The following is a 20,150-nucleotide window of genomic DNA, read 5'->3' as shown; positions in this document are numbered from 1 at the left end:
GAAACTATGAATTTACCAAAATAAATTCAATGAACAAATTTCTACTAAATGCCTGCAATTCTCCAGTGTGCTATGCTCCTTTTACTGCAGATTGCAAACTGTATTCCTGAATGTTGAGAGCTGGAAGCCCTCTAAAGCATTTTATCACACATTTTTAAAAAAACCTCCTCACAAGGGAAAGAACTATATAACTAAACAAACCAGTTCCCTGAAATAGAACCATAATCTCTCTCTAAACAATTTTAACAAAAATACCTATTACTAAATTATAAGCATGTAATACCTTAGCATCCTTGTTTTAATTAAAGCAAAAAACAACCCAAATCACTTACGTGCTCAACAGCTTTTATGGTAGCTGTAGTACCACTTGGCCAATCACACAGCTAAATAATAGTGGTCTGTGAAGTGCAACTCATATGCTCTAATAACTATCAGCTGCAAGAAAAACACCTGTACCTGATGGTGCACTGGATCCTGCTGGATTGCCACCATTCGAGGTTGAAACTGATCCATATTTTGATGCTGGGTATATGCTGGCTGCTGCATGCCATCTCCAGGAAACCCACTGAAAATGATGAGCAACCTTTTTACCCATTCAAAAACACGTAAGAATCTTAGCCACATTTACACTACAGAAACATAAAGAATGTTATTCAGCAGTCATTAATAATCAACATTTTACCGAATCGTATATTTGCCTATATAAATTTATACGCTCAGCATTGTTCCCAACATAAAAGCCATTTTTTTTAAATAGTTTTTTGTTGTTGTTGTTTTGTTTTTGAGGAAGATTAGCTCTGAGCTAACTACTGCCAGTCCTTCGTTTTTTTGCTGAGGAAGCCTGGCCCTGAGATAACATTTGTGTCCATCTTCCTCTACTTTACATGTGGGACGCCTGCCACAGCATGGCGTGCCAAGCAGTGCCATGTCCGCACCTGGGATCCGAACCAGGGAACCCCAGGCTGCCAAGAAGCAGAATGTGTGAACTTAACTGCTACGCCACCCGGCCGGCCCCCAAAAGCCATTTTTCAATGTAAATCTGACAGGATCCCCTCCCTCATTTGGGAGAAAACCCAAAATATCACAATTTTCAAAAACAATGACTCCATATAAAAAATTATTTGTTACCGAACGTTACTTACATCATGCCTTATAATGATCACCAACTCTACATCCACTGAGGAAATAGAAGAAAGAAACTTACAAGGGTGCCTGTGGAGGAGAAGCAGCAGGCGTGGCAGCAGCGGGCGCGGCAGCAGCGGGCGCAGGCGGAGCAACAGCAGCAGCAGGTGCTGTGGTGGCAGCGGCAGCAGCAGCATCTTCTTTCTTTGATTCTTCCACAGCTTCTGGCTCATCATCATAATCAAATCTATCAAGTAGCTTCTGGAATGGGTATGTCAATATTCCATTTTAAAATTCAGGTTGCGATTTACCGCACAAAAAAACTTTATGAAAACAACAGATGTGTACCACCATCTATAATCCCACCATGCTGTCACATACAATCTCATTTTCCCACATGCCCCTTAGGACCTTCATTCATAGACAAATTTTACAGAAATGCCATTTGGAAAAGACGTAATTTTTTATTCTGCTTTTCTTCCCCAATTACAAGTGCAGGATTTTCTTTTTGACTATTCTCTATATGCTTATTTTATAATTAACTTAGAAATATAACTATTTTACTAAAATACTCACTTTCCTAGACTAAAAACTTCTGGAACTTGCACACATGAAATGGGTATACATTTTCACTCAGCTACAAAATGGACAAAAAGAATGACTGTCTTGTCCAATCACTATAAATGTCTAGAGAAAAATGTCCATATGCTGCTTACTCAAGAATATACTACCACGAAAAAGAAAAAAGAGAATGGCATGGACAGGGCCATAAAGAAGTCTCACTACCTGTATACTAGCTTCTTTCATCAAACTTCACAGCTCACCTCAAGTTACCAGAAACTTTCATTAAAAAAAAAAAAAAGAATCAGGGCACCTTACAAGATCACTTGTCTAGAAGAGCCACTTAAAAACACCATTCCATTTATTCAGAAAGGAAGGCAGGCAGGCAACACAATGAACACCTACTACTGTGTTTTGGTAGATTACGTATGATACTTCATCATCATAAGAAGCATGTAACGTAGGATACAGTTTCTTCTTTTCACAGACAAGGAAACGAAGGCTCAGGGGATTAAGAAACATAACCAAGATTGTACAGTCAGTGAATGGTAGAATCAGGATATGGACGCTGATCTTTTAGACTTCAAAGCCGGCAGTCTCTAGCATCCAACAAGCAGTCTCTTCTCTCAAGCTGTGCCCATTCTTCTCATGAACTTTCAACCTCAAATTCCTAAACTTGTGTTGTTCTAGGATAGTACTACCTAGAAATTCTGGTTCTACTTTACTGGACAACAGATTTCTAAATCAGGAAGGGAAGTCCCCTTCTTGGACAACACTTGTGTTTCTTTGTAATTCTAGGCCGTGTGATTAAAGCTTCTTATTATAACTGAGTGAGATCTAACATGGCCAAGGCACCCTGCTGTCTTATGCACATTAACTTATTTAACCCTCATGGCAACAATAAAATATAGGTACTACCATGGCTATTTTACAATGGTTGACACTGAATATTTAAGTAACTCATCACCAAGATAGAGTCAGTGATAAGAGCTAAAATTAAAATCATCTGAACTGTCTACAAAGACCAAAACATATGATTCTTGGCAATTTATCACATATATAGCCATGTGCCACATAACAGTGTTTCATTCAACAGCAGACCACATATATGACAGTGGTCCCACTCAGTGACTCACCCAGAGCAACTTCCAGTCCTGCAAGCTCTAGTCATGGTAAGTGCCCTATACAGGTGTACTAATTTTTAATCTTTTATACTGTATTTTTACTGTACCTTTTTTGTGCTTAGATACAGATACACAAATACTTACTCTTGTGTTACAACTGCCTACAGTATTCAATACAGTAACATGGCTGTACAGGTTTGTAGCCTAGGAGCAACAGGCTATACCATCTACGGTTGTGTAAGTACACTCAATGATGTTTGCACAATGACGAAACTGCCTAGTAACACACTTCTCAGAATGCATCCCCGTCGTTAAGTGACCCATGACTGTAGATACGTTTTTTAAAGTTTGAAGATTTATACCTATTGTGTTCAGAAAAGATTTGAAGCAGTTAAAAAATTAAAACTGAGATCTATCCAAAAGGACATTTTTGTCACTTTTTAGGAAACTGAAGATCTACGAAGCAGCTGAAATAAACAAATTGTTCCCGGTCAAGCTGTTTGACTAGCTTAAAATAAACCTTTTTAGTCCAAGGAGAAGCATAGAATTCCCTTTTCTAAATTTGATATAACTAACAAACACTGACCAACCCATTTAATGTAAAACACTAGAGGAATCATAACTCAAATTAACAACAAAACAAGGATGCCACTATCATTGCTATTATCAACACTTTTCTGAAGTCCTAGCCACAAGTACAATAAGAAAAGAAAAAGAAACAGGCACAGATGTTGAAAAGTCAAGTTTAGTAGCTACCTAGAAAATCTGAGAGAACCAACTAGAAAACAAAGCATTTAATACCATGACCATTTACAAGAAAATAATCAACAGTTTCCCTCTATAGCATCAATAACCAAATGAAAAGTGTTATGAAACAAACAGGAAAAATGAGTAAATATCTAAGAATAAGTGAAATGTGAAACATACAAGATATATGAAAAAAGATTTTAATAAATGGAGATTCTGTATAAGAAGCTATCAGTACTTCTTAAATTAACCTATAAATTCATAAATTCTAAAATTTATGCTAAAGTTCATCTGGAAAAGTATGCTGTGATGGTTAAGTGTACATGTCAATTGGGCTAGGTTATGGTGCCCAGTTGTTTGGTCAAATATTAATCTAGATGTTGCTGTGAAAGTAGTTTTAAAATACGATTAACATTTAAATTAGTATATTTTCAATGAAGAAATACCCTCTATAATGTGGGTGGGCCTCAACCAATCCGTCCTTAAGAGCAAGGACTTAAGTTTTCTGAAGAAGGAATTCTCAAGGCAGCAACACAGAAATCTTGCCCTGCAGAATTCAGACTAAAGACTGCAACTCTCACCTGAGTTTCCAGCCTGCCAGTGTGCCCCACAAATATCAAATTTGCCAGACTCCACAACTGTGGGAGCCAATTCCTTAAAAGTCAAATCAATCTCTCCCTCTCTCCCCTTTGTGTGTGTCTATGTGTATAGCTGGATAGATAGATAGATAAATAAAATTGGTCCTGTTTCTCTGGAGGACTCTAATACATATGCCCAAGAATAGCCAAAGAAAGTTTAAAAAAGAATAAGGGGAAGGGGAACACCTGGAAATGAAATACAGTATATAAGTTGCAAGTATTTAAATTGTTATGATGCAGAAATAAATATTAGTGAGACAGAACAGTGTCCAGTATGGACACAGAAACAAATGAGACTTTAGTGTATGACAAAAATAGTGAGGGAGAATTGGCTATTTCCAAAAATATAAAGATTTAACTATCTTGAATGCTTATTCTAAAATAGGTTCCAGATGAAAAGAAGAGACAAACACAAAAAACAAGAATATAAAACTACGAAAACAAAATATAGAACTTTTAGTACAAGTGGGGAAAGTTTTCCAAATCACAACACAAAACAGACAACTAATAAATAAAACCACAATATGAAAAGAGTTCATGTTCACACGTGCACGGAAATAGCTCTGAAAGAATGTACTCAAATCTGTTCAAAGCAGAGTGAAATTGCTTCCCTTTTTCCTTTAGAACTTTGTTTTATTTGCATTTCTTCCCCAAAGCAAGTACCCCTTTTGTACTCAAAAATTTTACCCAACCTTCTTTTAATCAATAGTCAAAGATATAATGACAACCAGCATTTACCATATGGATTCTTAATTTGGACTACCAATAATCAAGTTATTGTATCTTATAATTAGAATGCCAGGAAGAACAAAATTTTAGACTAGATTAAACTGTTTTGGGATTTTCAAACTTTTCTGTTTTTTGCAATGAAACCTGTAAAATGAAATGAAATTTTATATAGCCACAAACTCAATACATAGACAAGACACAAGACAGATAAAGAGTGGCGTTGTCTGGGTTAACATTTCGACAGGAAGTTCTGAGCTGTGCATAATCAGCACATCTGTATCCTTAGTGGCAGATCCTTAAACATGCCTAAGGCCCAACAGAGGAGTTGGAAGACACTGAACCAATCCAAACCCTCATGTTATAGATATGGTAATTAAGGTTTTTAACAGCAAAAAACAGAAAGCAACTTAAATATCTATCAATAGGGGAATGGCTAAACTGTAATGTGTCCATTAACCTAATACTCCTAATAAGCACTCAGTAAAAATGTAGATCTCAATCTATTAACCTTAACAACAGAGACAAGAGGATTAAGATCAAAACAAGCAAGTCAAAAATAGTGTATATATATTATGACCAAATAAAGAAAAGCATATATCCACAGTAAATTCTGAAAAGATATACAGCAAAATGTTACTGTAGTTATCTTCAAGTATGAGGGTTAATGGTGAATGTTCTGTTTACTTTTCCTTTTTACTAAAAATTTTTGTGATGAGTGTATATTACATTTATAACCAGGAAAAATGTTTTGATGCTGAGGGAGAAAAATCCCTCAAACAACAAAACAAGAAAATGAACAAACTACAGAGAAGCTAGAGAAGGGTAACCTCCACGGTCCAAGCTGAGTGACATCAAGAGCCGGGCGGGTTATGTGAGAGGAGCGTACCTTGTCAAATGCGGTTTTCTGTTCAGGCGGGGGGAAAGCAGCTTTTTGTTCAGGTGGTTGTGTAGGAGCTGTCTTTAACTGAGCTGTGAGAGCCTGAACCTGAGCCATCACAGCATTGTCAATGGCAGGAGACTGTGGTTTTGGAGGCTGCTGAAAAGTCTGAAGGATCTGCTGAAGCTTAAAGAACGGGAAAACTGATAAATTACCACATAAGGAAGTATACTCATAGTATCAAAAGTTAACTTGCTAAAAAATCTTAAAGGTGACTCAAAATAGCACAGACACAGAGTAAACTGGAAAAAAGGAATCTACCTTTTAGTAATGGTTAAGTTTGTTGTGAATGAATCTATCAGGGATACAATGTGCATCACTTAAGGTTAGAATTGTATGCTGATGACCCCAGTGGTAGAAAATGATGCTCAAAGAGAAGAGAAAATACACTTAAATTGTAACCAAGGTAAATATATATTTTCTAGAAAAATGTAAAAAACATTTTCAAATAATTTTGAAATCAATCAGAAATGCTAGAATTGAGAGCACCAATATCAGCCACTTAGTAGTTGTAAAGTTCGCTCCACCAAGGCGTATTACTATTTCTCAGTGTGCTGTTCCCTTGTTTTTCACCTTTCCCCACTCTCCCCTAATGATCCCCATGCCATTACCTTCCTAGTGAAGGCTTTTCTAGTTGAAAAGTAGAAGTATTTCCTCCCTTGAATGTGCTCATTAATTAGGTGTGGAAAATAAGAACTGACAATAATACCCAACTACAGGAATTTAATCTTTGGATAGGATAGGTGGTTTACCTGTTGACCTTGTGTCGTCTGAAACAGTTGGGCTACAGCAGCAAAAGCATCCGAGCTGGGCAACTGTGGTACAGTTGGTACGGAGTTTGTAGTGGCTTGTGGGGGTTCAGAAGAAACCTTAACTGGAGGTGGAGGTGAACCTAAAAAAGAAAAGGTCAGTAAGCCCTAAGAAAACTTTAACTTACAAATTTTCCCTTTTAAACTCCATTAAGCTTCTTCAATGACACAACATTCCATTCAAGTAACATTCCATTTAACAGATAGTAAAAATACAGATTCTGTACAGAGTCTATAACAAGTACTGGAAGAGCAGACTTTTATTAGAAATAAGAATTATGCAAAGAAAACCATACCTTCCAAGATGCAAACTCAAGTTTCCTTATGGAAATTTTCTACCAATATAAACAGACTTCAAACTTTTCATGAATAAAGTTATACTGTTTTCTAAGGTCACAGATACCCTTGACCATACCTTCATTATTAGTAACATTTTCTGCTACTGGGGCGGCATTACTGGTTCCTGCTGCCATGTCCAAAAGAGGTTGAATAATTTCAATCTTGAATACTCCATTTTTTTGCCAAAGGTTCAGCACACGGACTATTTTACTCTGTTATGTGTGAGAAAACATGAATGTACCATAAATAATTTATTATACCTCTTACAAAAAAAAGAAAAAAAATCCCCTAGGCTAATATATCCATACTAAGTCTGTTTTGTAAATAGGAAAAAAAAATATCTATCATCAGAATTACAATTACTCTACTCTAATTAGCCTTTCTTTAGTAGTGTAATCTAGAGTAAGAAACAGACGGAAACCAAAAAAAGGAAAGAGAAAAGGAATATAACCTGGAGAATCAAAAGAAATACATTATAATAAAAAAATGTATTTGAAGTTTTCATTATATTTTATTTATGCTTACAAAGAGACTCTATCAATGACAAAAACTAGTTATCTTAGAGAAGTAAATGAAGTAAAAAAGAATTTCCTCAGGATGATCCTAACGGTTAAAATATTTAAGAAACTGGCCTGTAACTGCTAAGTTGTTTTATGGACCAGTAAATATGAAGGAGATCCAGAGAAGATGTGTTATTCATGAGTATAACTCGTATCTCCTACTCAAGGAATGATATTCTTTTCTCTTGTATATCTTTCCCAGAAAAGCACTCCTCCAAAAATATAAATACAGAATCTACAACACTCAAATTTATATGCCGTTTATTGTAAATGTCTCCATTCTTCATTATTTTGAGATTTACCAGTGTAATTCTCCCACTTATTGGAGTCCAGTTATTACGTCTGTAATGTTTTTCTACCTTTTTATAGTACACAGTTAAACCAGCTACGTATATAAGGAATTAAATACTGTAGTCTGATTGCTAACAGATGCCATTTATGCTCTAGCATCTCTATATGCTAAGGAAAGCCATCGATTATTGGTCCCTTCCTTCTGGAATAAGCAATAATCTGAGATGAACACGGCCTTTCTCTACTGCAGAATTTCTTTTTCACTCAATTGTAAGTAAATCTTTCCAACAATGCCTTCTTTAGAGGAAGATGGTGCTCTTTTCATATTTCAACAGTACATTCCTGAAGGACTTCACAAGAAAACAGATGAGATGACCACTACAAAAAAAACGTGGGTTTTGTTTCAAGTTCACAGAGATCACTACATGATTATCTTCCTAGTTATACAGTAGGCTTCAAATATCTAATAAACATTTAAACAGATTTAAATAAATATAAAAACAAGAACACAAGTTTTAATTTAAAAATTATTAACTATACCTTATCTTCAGATGGACAAAGATATAAATATTGGAATGTAGCGGTTATGTTTTTAGAGAATCTTGGCCCAAAAACATCTTTATCAGTTCCAAACTGATGCCGAGACTGTCGCACAATTGAGTCGATTACATATAATCCTGGAACCTTGTATTCAGGTTTACACTACAAAGACAAAGATGTAAAGTCAATACAAGAAAAGCAAAATCACAATTTGACACCTATTAATCTCACTTTTATGAAACTTTGTTTATCCAATGATTGTTTCTATTTAGAAACTACTTGAGTGCTTAGCTCTCTTATTGGCTAGCTTGTCAAATTTCCCACAGGTCTATATAGAAGAATACAGCATTCTCTTGATACTTCAGATTCCCAATATTTTATTTCTCTCTGATCTCCCTATCCACCACCCCATAATTTCCCAGAATCAACATTACTTTATCAATCCCTAAGGCACTTGCATACAAATCCACTTACTATGATAGTCTCTACTCCAATTCACCCTGCTCAAAAAAATAATTATTACCTTTTATTATCAAAAAAATTTTAACATATCAATTTTAATTCTATTAAAAGCACAGTAACAGAGAAACAAAAACTAAAAGGAGAGGTCATTTTGGCCTATCAAATTGACAAGATAAAAAGAATAGAGAAACAGGCACCTACACACATTTCTAGTACTACAACTTTTACAGAAGATGATTTAGCAATAAATGCAAAGCCTTATTTGATCCAATAATTATACATCTATAAATTTATTCTAAGGAAAACGATTAAGATGCACCTAATTTTTTCCATTAGGTCAGCCACTGAAGCGAAATGTCCAACAACAGGGAACTGGCTGAGTTAATCACAGAAACAATCATGCAATGGAATCTTTGCAGATGTCTATGATAAATTCAGTGGGAAGAGCAGGTTATCAATCAGTCTGCCACCATTTTCCCTCTTATAAATGTACGGGTACACAATAAAAATGAGTAGATCCAAACGTAAATCTTCACAGTAATCTGGGGTGGTGGCATGCAGGTAATATTAATTTTTTTTCTATTTTACTTATTTGTACTTTGATCTGCTACTATAAACACCTCTACTGATCATTTTTTTTGGTGTCTGTTAGAGCTCTAACTCCTGTCTCTCAGCCAGTATGAAAGGCCATGGATCAGAGACATTTCCAAACACATTAGTGTGTATCATATGGCACAGCTCCAGGTTGGGGGAGAAGACAAAAATGTCTAAGTCTCTGTTCTTGGTCCTCCACTGAAATGTGCTAATCACACAGTTATAAAACAACAGACAACAGTAAAACTGAAAAATGGTTTAATTATGATGCGACCAGGGAAAAGCTGAAAGAACTTTCACAAAGTGACTTCATTTGCAATACTACAAGCTGAGTTAGATGTCAACAGAGTGGTCAGGGCAGAGGTGGCACATCAGGCTCAAGGAGACCTCTATCCAGACACTCTTGTTGAGTGCTACCTCACACTAAGTGCTCAAACTACACGACTGCTATCAATTTGCTTTTGTTTTGTTAAAGACAACAAAAAAAATTCTAGTAATTAAAAAGAACTTCTAGTGACAATTTTTTTGCAGAGTGGCTTTAGAAGCACATATCCAAATTACAATTTACAAAGTAAATTATAAATACTGAGCATAACTAAAATGAGGTAATAATGAAACGGAGAGTTACCTTTTTGATGAACTTTTCTACTATTTGAACGACATGCTTATAAAGCTGAAAAGAATAAAAGAAAATTATTGTCCAGTTTACATATTTCTACATTTCCTAAAATTAGAAAATACTTAAAACCCTGAAATTTGCACAATTTGAATAATTCTCAAGATAAACTGAATAAACCATGAGAAATAATCCATAGTCAACAACTGAAAAAAATCTGAACAAATCAGAAAGGAATTAACTAAAACAGAAAAATCACCCAAAACAGAAGTCCTTTTTTCAGATTTTTAATCAAGCAACCTTCATAAAGTAGTGTATCACGCAACTTTATGAGAGGGATAACAACAATGGCCTTTGGAACAGAATAGTGCAGTTTTTACTGCGAGTCACTTATTTAGGTGTGATCTTGGGTATTAACTTTATTGAGCCCGAGGTCTGTTGATTTATGACAAGAATTAAACAAAATAAAAAACAAACAAACAAACAAACAAACCCTACCATTCTACTCTCTACTTCAGTGAGTTCAACTCTTACAGCACCACACACACAAAAACGATAACTACGTGAGATGATGTGTTAATTAGCTTGATTGTGGTAATCATTTCACAATGCATATGTGTATCAAATCATCATGTTCTATTACATTATATTATTAAACATATATACAATTTTTATTTGTCAATTATACCTCGATAAAGTTTGAAACAAATACAAAGGACAAATACTAACAACAACTAAGAAAAAAAACCAGGTTTTGAAATAATATTTACAATGCGAATGTACCAAACTGTATTAACATGTACCTTCAGCAGAAGCTGGTTAGTGTTCTTTGTTTCAGGCCTGAATTAATTCACAAGACGCATTCTCACGTTTAATGATAACATTTTCAAAATCTCAAAAAATTTTTAAATTAAATATATTTTATTTTACTCTTACCTTAATAGCTTTAATAGCAGCTTTTGTGATGAGGATCATCTTGGCTCGAGAGATAGGAGGTTTCATATCCATAAGTGAAAAGAGCTTAAAAACAAAAAAAGAAAAAAAATTTTTAAATAAAGGTAAAATTAGAAGTCAATTTTCCAGTTCTACAAAGATATTTGCAATGTATTAACTAAAAGGATAACAAACATTTTGAACTAAGTTTAACAATTTGGCTAGTAAAGAAAACCAAGAGTCTTCCTACATACCTGCTCTACCACTTAGAAAATACACTGGGAAAGGATCATATTAAAAAGCAACAAAAACGAAAAAAGGAAAAAACATTAAGAAATTTACAAAACCTGCAACAGAAAAAAACTACAAAACTTTACTGAAGAACTCAAAAATGATCTGAATGGAAACAAACACGCCATGCTCCCCGGACTCAAAGTGGCAATAGTGTGACTCAATATTTAACGTATTCAATCTTTAATCCAAACACTGAGATTTTGGTGAACTTCAAATAATTCTAAGGTTCATTTGGAGAAACACACGCACTAAATCAGGCAAGAAATTTAAAATGTCATTATAAAGCTGGAATTCACAATTTCTTGATTTAGTCAGGAATAAAAATGACACCACATTTAACAAACCTCTCAACAGTAAATCCGACAATCTGGTGCTCCCAGGAGGCTTAACCACATATGCATGCTCCTTCCCCCAAAAGGTTAAATCCAACCAAGACATAATGAGAGCCCACCGAGGGTTATAAAGACAAAATCCTGACATTAAGCAGCTTATATCTAGCTTCTTAAATTACTGTTTTATTTTGTTTTGTTTAATCATAGGCACATACTCACCTGGGACTTCTAAAGATATTCTGAAATAATTTTCAGGGCTTCCTGAGCATTATCAACTTTGTATTTAATTCCTTTCCAATTAATGCTGATATTTCAAATATGGAATTGCTAAGACATAGACCTTACTAGACCACGACTAAGAGGCTAGCCTGAAGAATAAAAGTCTCTCCTCCCAGAGTAAACAGCCCCAAGTAACAACATATCCTTGAAATTCAGAGAGAATTTTCAAAGGTTTCCAAAATAACAGACACAGTAGGACTACAGATAACAGTAACAGTAATTTTAGAAAAGGTATGGAATGCCAGATATGAGCAATAGAAGAACAGATACTCTGTTTAAGCAGAGAAAGACAGAATTTTCCCATAAATAATATTAATACAGGAATTTATCTAAGAAAAGAAAGATTCTCTAAATAAACAGGTCATAATTCTTCATTATTTTAAAAATCCTCCTTGAGATTATGTGAAAAACAATTAGAAAGATAGCAATCTTTGAAATTACATAAACCAATGAGAAACTACAAAACAATTTAAAATATTTCAAGTTAAATACAAATTCTAAAAGTATCAACACTGCATGAAATATACAGCACACATCTATAAAGGATATACTCTGACCATTTATAAGCTATAAAATTTATTAAGACAGTTGTTTATTACTGTTATTTTATTTCCTCCTCTGTACTTTAAAGCAGAGAAAAGGGATGCAGAAAAGTTTATACAAGGATCTTAAGAATGAGCAACAGGGGCTGGCCCCGTGGCTGAGCAGTCAAGTTTGCAGACTCCACTTCAGTGGTCCAGGGTTTCACCAGTTCGGATCCTGGGAGCAGACATACCACTGCTCATCAGGCCATGCTGAGGTGGTGTCCCACACAGCACAACCGCAAGGACCTACAGCTAGAATATACAACTATGTACTGGGGGGGCTTTGGGGAGAAGAAGGAAAAAAAAAAGATCGGCAACAGATGTTAGCTCAGGTGCCAATATAAAACAAACAATGAGAACTACTTGTCTGGTCATTTAAAGCTTAGAGAGTCATATTTTAATGAAGCCTCAGCCAGAGCTAATATTCACTTAATGTTCTAAATAGCACTTCCTGATTATTTCTGCAGTAAGCAACCTGCCATATTAAAAATCAGCTGAGCACACAAGACAGACCAGTGCACCTTCTGATGAAACACTCCATAGTCTATATTTAAATTACCACAATTCATTTAAAAAGTTAAAATACAAATGATACCATATAGCAGTATAACCACCATTCAGGCAAAAGACCAGCAAGAGAACCTTCAAGCGCTATCACATGAGACAGTGGAAGGGTGTTAATATATTTCATAAAGAAAAGACAACTTTGGAAGAGAGGAAGGAACCAACATTTGAGTGCTTACAATGAACAAGGAAGAAATGCGTTTGGTGGTGCATTATTTCATGTAATCATATTGACAACTAACCTAGATTCTGTTACTCCTCTTTTGATATGATACTCAAAAGGGTTACATCTGTTTGGATGCCCAGGGAGTGGGTCGGAACTAAAGTTTGTTGACTGTAAAGCTCACAAACCCTTATACTCATACCCTTACATAATGCTGCTTACTGACTAAATACATGCTGAGACTATTAACTATGGTGAAACATAAAGAGAAAAACGTACAGAAAAAAATATCAACCAGATGTCTGTGCCGGTCTATATACTGTACTGATTCAGGGATAATGATGAAACGTTGGATTTAATTTGGGATGCCTACTGAATATCCAGGCAGAGAATGGAATATAAATCTTGAATACAGAAGAGAGGGCCAGGCTAGAAATTGAAAGGTCACAGAATCAAAGCCATGAGCGTGGGTAAGACAGAATTTGTAGTTAGAAGAAAGTCAAGAACATATAACCTAGCTAAGTTATACCAAAAATTCCGATGTTGTATAGAGAAGGGGGTTGCACAAGTGAACACCAAGACAAACGCCAGAAATTAAAGGCATTTGGCATGGTCAAATGCTCTAACAGGTTAATAAGGATGTGAACCAAACCTTGTTCATTCAGTCTGACAATCAGGTAGCTGAAGTAATACCAGTTTTTCCAAGTGATCCCAAAGTCCAACTGGTTAAGGAGTAAGTGGCAGGTAAGGAAGCAGAGATGCAGTTTTGGATCATTTCTCATCCATACAACAAATATTTGAGAGCTCAGTTAAGTGGCAAGTTCAATGTTTGGCACATAAAGAGGAGACAGAGTCATGTTTCAATGCTTTACAGACTACCACCCTTAAAATATCTTCTCCTACCTGTTAGCATTATAACGCTTCATCACATTTCAGGTTCTTTTTAGATGCCCTTTACTTTCCTTTATCAATGTCTTTCTTAAATCTTAAAGCTGGAAATTTGTATTTGATATAATTTATGAAGAAAAATACAGGCAGACACAGAAGTTTCACAACTGGAGGTTTCAAAATTATCTTTTAAAAGCTCAATTAATGTTACTAATATTTTATTGGCTTCTTCAAAGCACAAATTCATCAGTCTACCTTTTGCAAGGCAAAGGGGATATTTTGCAAATATCCCCTGATATTTAGATCAACAGCTTCACTGGATAGATACAGCACAGAAATGACACTGAAACTGATATACTTTACTGTCACCATGCACACTGACACTACCTATTTGGATAGAAATTCTAACAGCCTTTATGGTGAGGCAGACATTATAATTCTATTTTACAGATGAGAACACTGAAGCACAGAAGTTCAAGAATCTGCTCAAAGCCATAAAGCGAATTTAGTGGTAAATTCAATCTGTAGTTTACCATTTCCTGAAGCTCAAGTTCTTTCCAATAAGAACCTAACAATGAGGAAATTATTTACTTAATACTATAATACATTAGCACACAGGAATAGTGCACAGATATTCAAGATGATAAAGACTATATGGCTAAGTAAAAAAATAAGTAAATACACATGTAGACTCAAATGAGAAGGTGATACTAAAATATAATTGTTATGAGGGGTTAGATCCAAAGACTTTTTAATAAGAAAAAAAAGTGGCACAGTGGTAAAGGGATCTCTCCAGGCAAGCAACAAGTTAGAGGTAATATACCGAGTCCTTACCTGATCTAGAGCAAGCTGCAATTGAAATAAGGGAGAAGTGTTACGGCCACCAGTGCTGACTGAGGAATCTCTTAGAAGTATACAACCTTGTGGTAATGTAAGATTTAGATTAGTTACCAAATTTTTGAGCACAATAAATTTCTGTTTGAGTAACGATCAGAACACAGGCTCAATAATCAACTGGGAAATCCTGGCTCAAGCACTCGCTGACTCTGAGAAGTTGCTCCTTCATCTGTAAAATGAGGATAATAATAATCCCTATTTATTCAGGGAAGTTTAAGAATACAAAGAATACACAGAAAAGCACTGAATGCAGCATCTAGTACAGAGTAAATATGTGACAGTATGCTAATGCTATCATTACTACTACACACAATTTCGCTGAAAAAAGGAAGGATCCTGGAGATAATTCAGAGCAGTGTTCTTCAAACTGTGGGCTGAGATACTTTAGATTATAGAAATGAGCTTAAGGGGAGTGACGGAACTTTTCTACCAGAATAGAGTGAAAAATAAAACAGCATTATATACAGCAAGCTAAGTACTGTCTGGTGAAACTTCGAAGTTTTGCGTGTGAGCGTGCACGCACAAACATGTCTCAATGTAAAACTGTCATTCTCACTGTGGGGGGGTCATGGTCAAAAAATATGAAAGGCAATGACTCAGAGAAAAATTCTTTTGTTTTAGAAATGAGTAAAATAAAGCCCAATCTTACTGCTGGTCATCTTTCGATAATGTGCAGATTTCTCAAACCATTAATACATTTCTTACGGACAAACTGTGGGGAAAAAAGTAGCATAGCCAAGTTGGAAAAAAATTTCATATTTTTCAATCAAGTTTAAAATACACAGAGTAGTATACACAGGGTAGAAAGAAGGGTAAAGATAATTCAGGCTCTACTTATTTCTGACCAACATCCAATCTCGGCTAACAAACCTCAAGAAAAAAACCTATCAACTTTATATATAAAAGTCTGAAAACTACAAAATTTAATATAATTCCAACCAGCTCCAGAAGTGAAAAAAATCAGACATTGTGGTATTCTGAAAAGAGTGAGAAAGACCTGGTTTTGAATCTGGGTCCAGCCATGTAAATGATTCTCAGTAAATTCCTTAACCTCTGTAAGCCACAAGCGTCTTCATACTGAGGAGGATAGACCTGTTACCTACTTGATAGGTATCAACGAGAACTAAAGTAGTATTTGTATATGCCACGACTAGTCTATCACCCCGCAACAGGGCAAGCGCTCAATAAGCATCATTAGGTGCGGCATTCTCCCTACTACTACAGCCCATATTCAGGATTAATGTAATCTGTTAATGAAAACAAATACGTCAAAGCAGCCAGAGAAAACCATGCAATTCTCCTACATAGAATAACAGCAGCAGTAGGCCCCAAAAGGTACAAGACCCCCTCAGAAGGCATTAGGAAAAACATACTTGCCAGCAACAGACATGAGTATGACTTTTTGCTTTGTCACTAGCTGAAGGACTACGAGAAAGTCTAAATAGGAACACTGTCCTGCTGTATGACATATAGAAGTCTAATATACAAAGTATTCTAAAAATTATGAAGAAATCATTCATCCCGATCCCTTATGTCAATAAAAATGAATTTCAAGAGATGATAAAGAATGAGAATATTTGGCCTGTGACACCTGTACAATTCATAGTGTTTGGGGGTTAGTCAAAGTAATGATACTACGCTATTTACTCATAGTATAAACTTTTACAAGTTTACTTAACCTTTCTAAACTTCAAGGATTTTTAAAATCTGAAAAGGGGGATTAACAGTACTCACTTCACCTGATAAGGCTGTTAGGATTAAATGAGATAATATATATGAATCTCTTAGTCCAGTACTTGACATATAAGTAGAGCTATAAAATGCCCTAGGAATCTTTACCCACACACCCAAGTTTAATTTCTTGTTATGGCTTACCTTAATATCTTTTTTGTTTTACATCTACTAGTCAAATGCTACATTTAGAGAAATCTCCTCTATAGTGAAAATACAGTAGTCTCAAAGACTTTTAAAGCTACATGGGACCTTAGTACCTAATACAGTACTCATACCAAAATTAGAACCACTTTTACAATATATCTGGCAGATACTTTTACAATATATCCGTCCATCTAGTGACACAGTCTTAGTAACTCATAACTAATCAGCTCCAATAGTAACAGCAGTCTGCTCTGTAATGACCTCAAATCTCCCTTCTGATACCCTCCTTCTCCTGTTCCAGTTCTGCCCCTGGAGCACAAAACAGTGATCTCTCTCATATGGTAAAATATTTCAAGATAAATCAGCATGTCTTCCTCTCTCTTATCTTCTTTAACTATTAGTCAAGTGATATGTTTTCTAGGTCTGACTATGCTGGCTAATTCCTTTTAGGTCAGATATCCCCAAATGGACAGGGTTCAGAATGTATTCCTGTGTTAATGGAATCTATTGGATTTTCTTTCGCATTAGTTTCCTATTTCTGCAGTAACATATTACCACCACCTTTGCAGCTTAAAACCAAATTATCTCACAATCTTGGAGGTCAGAATCTCACTAGTCTGAAATCAAGGTGTTGGCAGGGCTGCACTCCTTCTGGAGGCTCTAGGGCAGGATCTATTTCTTGCCTTTTCCAGCTTCTACGGGGTGCCTCCGTTCCTTTGGCTCATGGCCTCTTCCTCCATCTTCAAAGCCAGCAGGATAGCATCTTCTCTCCTCCCTGACTTCTGCTTCCGTTGTTACATCACCTTCTCTGACTCTCCTGCCTCTCTCATAAGGACCCTTGGTATTACATTGGGTTTATCCAGATAATGCAAGGATAAACAACCTAACTCAATATCCTTAATCACATCTGCAACGTTTCTTTTGCCATGTAAGCTAACACATTGACAGGTCCTAGGATTCAGAATGTGGACATCTTGGACAGGGGGCATTATTTATTACTTTAAAAAAACAGTGCTTAGTTCATTATTAACTCACATCTCTTATCAACTGAAACTTTCACATTGTTTTCACTGGAATCTCTATCAAAGCTAGATCTTCATGTTGACTTTATGCTGCTTTCTGACAGCCCTTTCAATCTAATTAGGTAGTCTGGAAATCATTTTCTGCTTTTTGATGTAGCAGCTATTCCATCAGCCTATGAATTTCAGGAACCTACTTTATATGCCTTCCTCCAACTCAATGGTTTTTTAAAGATTAAAAAGAATATGACCTACTTGTAGCATGACCTTACGTGACATACTTTGGACACTGCTAACCAAAATTTATTTAACAATACTCTCATCCTGCTATATTTTTCTAATTTATTAATAATGAAATCATAACAAATATCTTTCTGAAAAACTTGGTTTATAGTCCTCGCTAAACAAAATACACTGCACAAAAGAAAGAAGTTTAATTTGGTCTGTTATAAACTGTTAGTGAATCTGTTCTGGCTCCTAGTGACTAAAAATTTCTAGAAATTCACAAAACTAACAGAACTGGCACAGATAAGAGTTATTGGCATTGAGCCTACAATTTCTGGAATATGCCTTTTCCTATTTTCTGAAATTGAGCTGTCAAAGTGATGAAAAGAATTAGAAGACTACACACTAGTCTAAGGAACTTTTTAACCTTAAATCCCTCAAACAATATTTCCTTTCAGAATCTCTTTCAATGGGATACTTACCTATTTTTCCCTAAACTTTTTTTTTTTTTTTGGCTGAGGAATATCCACCCTGAGCTAATATCTGTGCCAATCTTCCTCCTATTTTGTATGAGGGTCACTGCCATAGTATGGCTGATGAGCGGTATAGGCCTGCACCCTCGATCAGAACCTGTGAACCCAGGCTGCCAAAGTGGAGCATGTAGAATCTTATCCACTACACCACAGGAGCAGCCCCTCCCTAAACTTTCAAAAATTTGCTTTCCTAAAATTTATTTTATAACAAATTATACTGATTATATGCAGTATTCCTTCCTTTGCTATTATGACCTCCAAGATGACCAATGTTGCCTTAAGCTCCTCTTATTACTATTTAGTCAAAAAGTTTACTTTTAAAGAAAAAAAGAATGCTTCCAAAAATATGCACACTCGCAGTGACGGGCTGCTACTCAAATCTCCCTTCTGACAGAGGTAGATATCAAAGCATTTAATCCAGTCTTTCCTCCTCTTTTGGTTCATTTGTCTCAATATATCACACACAATGGCTTCAATCAAATCGAGTTAAATCCAATATAACTTTAATGTTTATTAGTAACATTAAACACTTTATTAAAGTACACATAAACTTCTTGACAAAAGATAACTAGGAAAAAAAACTTTTAAAATCATCTTTTCTGCCAAGACGCTTTGTCCATCTAAGTGCAGCCTGAAGACAACTCTATAAAATACTTATGGCTAGAATAATTGAGTAAGAGAGTTTACAGTCCCTTCTTACCTAGCATTTCATTTTATATCTTTACAAATACTTTACCAAAGGTTTGTTGAAGCTAATACTTTCTTAATACTGGGCAATTTAATGTGATGGGGGATGGGGACAGGGACGGGGTGGGGAGGGGCCAAGCCAACCACATGTTAAACAAGTACCACTATGCCATTCTACCTGAAAGCAGAATACTGTGTGTGAGTTAGTAACATGTACAAACAGTAAGAGATACAGTGAAATTGAAAAAGGTACAGAAGAGTTACTCAATTAACAAAGGAAACTCTAATAGCTAATTAATAAACAGAAAAAAAAGTTCAACCTTACCAAAAATCAAAGAAGTACAAATTAAAACAATGAGATACAATTCTTCAATTATCTAACTGGCATAAGTGTAGATTAGCATAAAGCAAAGAAGGAACTCTGCTGATGAGACCTAATGGGCAAATTTTAATTTCAAAGGGAAATTTACAGCTATATACCAAGAACTAAAAAACGTCCATAGCTTTTAAACCAACAATTCCACTTCTAGAAATTTACCCAAAACAATAATCAGATGTTCTCAAATTTTCCACGATGACTATTTTAAAATAAGAAAATAATTTCATGTTATTAAAAAGATCTGGTAGGGGCTGGCCCCGTGGCCGAGTGGTTAAGTTCGTGCGCTCTGCTGCAGGCGGACCAGTGTTTCGTCGGGTTCGAATCCTGGGCGCGGACATGGCACTGCTCGTCAGACCACGCTGAGGCAGCGTCCCACATGACACAACTAGAGGAACCCACAACGAAGAATACACAACTATGTACCGG

General features: G+C 35.6%; 1 protein-coding gene across 2 annotated transcripts in view; it reads right to left on the bottom strand.

The window, feature by feature from the left end:
• Window positions 1–20,150, bottom strand: part of LOC124234257 (SR-related and CTD-associated factor 4-like) — a 60,688-nt gene that overhangs the window by 27,454 nt on the left and 13,084 nt on the right. For both annotated transcript variants that reach the window (XM_046651507.1, XM_046651508.1), the window contains exons 2-9: window positions 11,006–11,089; window positions 10,082–10,126; window positions 8,398–8,559; window positions 7,083–7,218; window positions 6,611–6,750; window positions 5,808–5,984; window positions 1,205–1,383; window positions 457–565 (exon numbers count right to left, since the gene is read on the bottom strand). In XM_046651507.1, the coding sequence (XP_046507463.1) occupies window positions 457–565; window positions 1,205–1,383; window positions 5,808–5,984; window positions 6,611–6,750; window positions 7,083–7,218; window positions 8,398–8,559; window positions 10,082–10,126; window positions 11,006–11,089 (1,032 nt within the window). The remainder of the gene's footprint in view (window positions 1–456; window positions 566–1,204; window positions 1,384–5,807; window positions 5,985–6,610; window positions 6,751–7,082; window positions 7,219–8,397; window positions 8,560–10,081; window positions 10,127–11,005; window positions 11,090–20,150) is intronic.

The sequence above is a fragment of the Equus quagga genome, unplaced genomic scaffold (assembly GCF_021613505.1).
Source record: "Equus quagga isolate Etosha38 unplaced genomic scaffold, UCLA_HA_Equagga_1.0 73442_RagTag, whole genome shotgun sequence".
Lineage (NCBI taxonomy): Eukaryota > Metazoa > Chordata > Mammalia > Perissodactyla > Equidae > Equus > Equus quagga.
The sequence above is the reverse complement of the archived record's forward strand: the minus strand, read 5'-3'. Positions and strand labels throughout refer to the sequence as shown.